Here is a 4,599-nt window from a genome sequence, read left to right as displayed (position 1 = left end):
TGAAGAATCTGATACGGTGGAGACGGTAGAGAGAGAGTGTCCCGCACATATTGGGCATAATATGCATTCACAAACTTTGTATACACATCCGATTGCGGATAAAAATTATCCTTGGGTTTTTACCGACTGTCCGGGATTTCTGGATAATAGAATGACCAATGATACGATTGTGACTTCCATTAGCATGGAATTAACTATTCGCATTGCAAAACAAGTCAAGGGGATTGTTATACTGATGGATGCGACTGAGTTTTTAAGTAGTAGATTGACTGCTTTGGGTCCGTTGATGAAGATATTGATTAAATTATTTCGAGATCCAGTTGAAATGTTAAAGTATTCTGTAATTGGTGTGACAAAACTAGATCAAATAAAGGGAGGAAAAACAAGGGCTAAGAAAATAACGTTACAAGGTTTGAATAAAATTAAAGAAGAATGTCGTAGAAGAATAAAAACTCTTGAGACAGAGAAGAGAGAAAGAGATGGAACAGATTTGATTATCAGTGAATATAAAGTGATGGAAGAGTTTACTAGTGCAGTACTTGGTCGTAAAGATGATATCATGTTTATTGATATTCTTGATGATGGTGATTCAAAACAGCTCGTAACCGATCGTATTTGTGCCATTAGATCGAGAACTGAAGCTCAAACTGATCAGTTACCATATGATACTTCTCCACCTCCAATATCAACATCTACTAGTAATGCTCAACAAGATGCACTGCCGTTACCGCTAATTACGATCGCAGACTTCAATTTTGAAGATTATGATATCAATAGAACAAGCTTTAATAAGGCAATTTACGATTTGGCTGGTGAAGGTAATCAGCTAATCGGTGCAATTACAGGAGCTGTAGATCAGCTTAAACGTGCGATTGATTTGTGGAATGATAACAAAAAGAGAATGACGTCGATGAAAAGATTGAGATCGGAGTTGGACAGTTATATTTCTGCTTCTGAAGTCCCAACAAAATTAATAAACACTTGGTCAGAAATGCTTGAAGAAAATGAACAATCTATCCAGTCTGAAAAAAGAAAGATGCAGTCTGTTAATGATCATTTAAAAAAATTTAAACAAGAATTGAATGAAATTAATACTGATAAGCCCGTGATATTTGCTGAAAAGAAGTATATCAAAAAGGAGCAATATTGGACCTATCATGAAGTCCTTTTTGATTTTGATACTGAAGATGAACGGACACCAATTGTTGATATCGATCAACGAATAGGTAATGGTTGCTGGTGCAATACAACAGATGAAAGGCGGAGAGGCCGATATAAAACGTGGTATCAATCTGACTGGTGGAAAAGGGGATGCTACTATGACGGTTTACATTGCTTCTAAGCATGATACAGGTAATCGTAGGCGTATTCAAGATCTTCGAGAAGAAATTAGTCGATGCAAAGAGTCTTTCGACGAGTTAAATGATAACGTGCTTGAGCTTAAGAAATCTAAGGAACGCATTTCATCCAATATAACATCCGTGAAAAATGTAGTCCAGGAAGAAGTAGAGAAAGATCGCACAAATAAACTACGGCAGTGTGATGGAGATATTGACCAATTGTCTGCGCGGATGGCAGAAAATCGGAGACGTATGGAAAAGAGTAAAGCAAAAGGTTTAGAATTATTGGAAAATTTTTACGGTGATTCTGATACTTTGAAAATGCCTGAAAAATTTGAGATTGTGCAAAGTATCAACGAGTTGCTACGGTTTCCGAGCACTTTGGTATACAAATTTATTAAGCGCTATAAAACCTTTAAAGCGAACTTTGATGTAACTAAAAGATATTTTCAGTTAGACTTAAATGAAACGGATTTGAGTCAACTTTCTCAGGATAATACAGCAGATGAGTTAGACGATGGTGCTATTAACAAAAAAGATCCTATAACTGGTAAATGGATTAGGACACTGGTGGTAACGAAGGCAGGAACAGGATTTGAATTATCTTCATTAATGGAGCAATTTCCTATGAATAGCGTAGGCAGTGTGTTTGAGTTTACTCATCCAACGACTGGTAAGAAAGAGCGTATTCTTTACGGTGATTGGGCCCAACTGAATGAATCAGCTTTGCCTACATCCACTGAGGAAGAAAAGATTTCTCAAGTGGATCAAGTGCTTAGTATGTCATCGAATGATCCACAAGAACTCAACAGATTAAAACAAAGCGTAGAGGAAGAGATAGAAATGTTAAAGAAAATTATTCAAGAGCGAGAAGAACTTTTTACGAAGCAACGTCAGCTAGATAAAATCACTGAGCGCCTTAAAAGGTTTACAACAGATGAAACAACAGAAGATATTAGTTCTATGGAGGATAGTTTTGAGATTTGGTGTTGACAATTGGTCATGCCGACATGGGTAAAAGTCCTTTTCCCAATTACATGTTAGGCCATGAAATGCTAGAGAGCGATTTCGGGGTTATAGATATTATGGGCCCTGCTACCATTCAGATCGGTCATGGAATAGAAACTTTATTTGCTAAACCGATTGTAAGTAAGTACTATCCTTGGGTTTTTGCAGATTTATCAAGTTTTCCAGTATACACATCATATGAGAATTCTGTTGTGGCTGCTATTAGCACTAAATTGATTGATTATATAAGAAAAAGTAATCCTTGCTAGGGTAAACAAATTAAAAAATCTATTTTCTAGAAGTTCCCGATCCAATGTTTCGACCTCCCCTTTAATGCATCATCAACTGTTAATATGTGGTATTACGAAGTATAAACGAGAACGAGTAGATTTATCAAGGCAAGACAACGTTACTTGCGCGATTATTCTATATTCAACCGTTAAGTAATCATTAAATTGAAGTATTGCCATTAAGGGGACTTATCGCATCGGAGCCAGTAAATCACTTTTTCTTAGCCTTTTCTAAGAAAGTATTCTATTTTATCAAGAAACAAGTTATGTTGAATGTCACTTATATCCAGGAGAAGGTAGAGAAAGGCTTTGAGCAAACACGCCAAGCGAAAAAATAAATAAAAGAGACTTTCAGTAAGCTTACTAGGAGGAGTGTATCAAAGTTCCTCGTGCTAACGTTAACGACTAAGAGTGGAAACACAACGATCGGCACGACCGGCGTTGGGAAAAGTACACTCTTAAATTATATGTTACACAATGAAATGAAATGAAAAATGAAGATAACGGGGCTGTAGATGCCATAGATTCTGCAACCTTTAAGGTCGGTCATGAAATGGATTCAGAAACTTCATATGCGAAGCCAGTTATAAGCAATCACTATCCTTGGGTTTTCACAGATTGTCCAGGTTTTTTGGATAATAGAGATCCAGACGATGCTGTTGTGACTGCAATTAGTAGTCCCCTGGCGGTTCGAAATGCCCGTCAGGTTAAAGCTGTCGTAATATTAATAGAAATTAGTGGTATACTCCGTGCGGGACTAGAGGAATTAAGCACATTGCTGAAAGTACTGATTACACTTTTTCACAACCCAGTCGATATGGTAAACTATTCCGTCTTTGGTATAACAAAAACAGATCTTTTGGGATTGACAGAAGACAGAGCGAAACAAAAAGTTTGGGATGCTTTTAAGAAAATCGTAAAGCATTGTGATCAAAAACTGGATACGATCAAGAAGGAGCCACAAAGAAGTGTTGAATCTCCCCGATATTTTTATATTATGATTGTAACGAGATCAAGAATCTGGGATTTTGAGCTTTCCTTTCCTTTAGTCTACTTTTATTTGGAAGCCCAAGCCAAGCGCGATATCATACACACGTTAACGAGACATAAGAACTGTGACAACAAATCAGCTCTAGTACGAACATAACTTGAATACCATATCCAAATACACGTGAACATTTGTAGCATGTGATCTTAATCTAGTACAGTACTGTACTGTATATAGTAGAAGCATGGAAAACCAAAATAAATTTAGGAATGCTATAATTGCATGGCGAATAAATAATGACCAAATTCTAAGTAAAAGATTGTCTTCTGTTCTACTGCTGTATTGCATGAAGATATCCCTATAAACGATATTTTGAACAGATGTAGACATTGCTACGATTGCGGAAGGACCTCTACGTACTCTTCATAGAGCAACATAGAGCTGACCATGATTAAAAAGCGGTGTTGGCAAGCATAAGCCAATCTTTTCCAGAGACTGGCATTGAGATTTATTTATTCGCGGTAATTGCAAAAGCCAATTTCACCGTATTATTTACAGTACAGTACTGTATATTAGCATACTGTACATTAGGCCTGATCATTTTGCATAGATTTTTTTATACACTTCGTTTAAGCTGTCCTACTGATACATTAGACATGTATTGACATATCTAGAAAAAAATAAAGAAATCGTCCAATCTCACGCGGCGCAAATCAAATTTGTGTCCTGCATCATCCCCGTGCGAGAAATTATTTTAAATGATCAGGCCTACTGTACATGTTTTAGCGCATTTTGCATAATTTATTGATTTTGTTGTTTGAATCGATCAGATGCGCCATAGGGCATCACCGATAAACCCCCCAAGCCAATAATCAATTCTATTTGAACCAATCAGATGGTTAAATATGTATTTCATCGCGTATATTTTAGTAATTTTTTAAAGAAAAATAAACTCAGTAGATTAAAGAAAATA

General features: G+C 36.4%; 2 protein-coding genes across 2 annotated transcripts; both read left to right on the top strand.

Annotated features, from left to right (window-relative positions):
• Window positions 1–61: 61 nt before the first annotated feature.
• TRIADDRAFT_62535 (uncharacterized protein) lies at window positions 62–2,333 on the top strand (the record flags this gene model as incomplete). Its single annotated transcript, XM_002118463.1, has 2 exons — window positions 62–1,226; window positions 1,261–2,333. 2 exons carry the CDS (start codon window positions 62–64, stop codon window positions 2,331–2,333), a joined length of 2,238 nt encoding a protein of 745 aa, XP_002118499.1.
• Window positions 2,334–3,125: 792 nt separating this feature from the next.
• TRIADDRAFT_62534 (uncharacterized protein) lies at window positions 3,126–3,785 on the top strand (the record flags this gene model as incomplete). Its single annotated transcript, XM_002118462.1, has 1 exon — window positions 3,126–3,785. One exon carries the CDS (start codon window positions 3,126–3,128, stop codon window positions 3,783–3,785), a length of 660 nt encoding a protein of 219 aa, XP_002118498.1.
• Between the last annotated feature and the right edge of the window lie 814 nt (window positions 3,786–4,599).

Source organism: Trichoplax adhaerens, genomic scaffold, assembly GCF_000150275.1.
Source record: "Trichoplax adhaerens TRIADscaffold_111 genomic scaffold, whole genome shotgun sequence".
Classification (NCBI taxonomy): Eukaryota; Metazoa; Placozoa; class Uniplacotomia; order Trichoplacea; family Trichoplacidae; genus Trichoplax; species Trichoplax adhaerens.
Note: the sequence above shows the minus strand (reverse complement) of the source record. Positions and strands in the feature narration are given on the sequence as shown.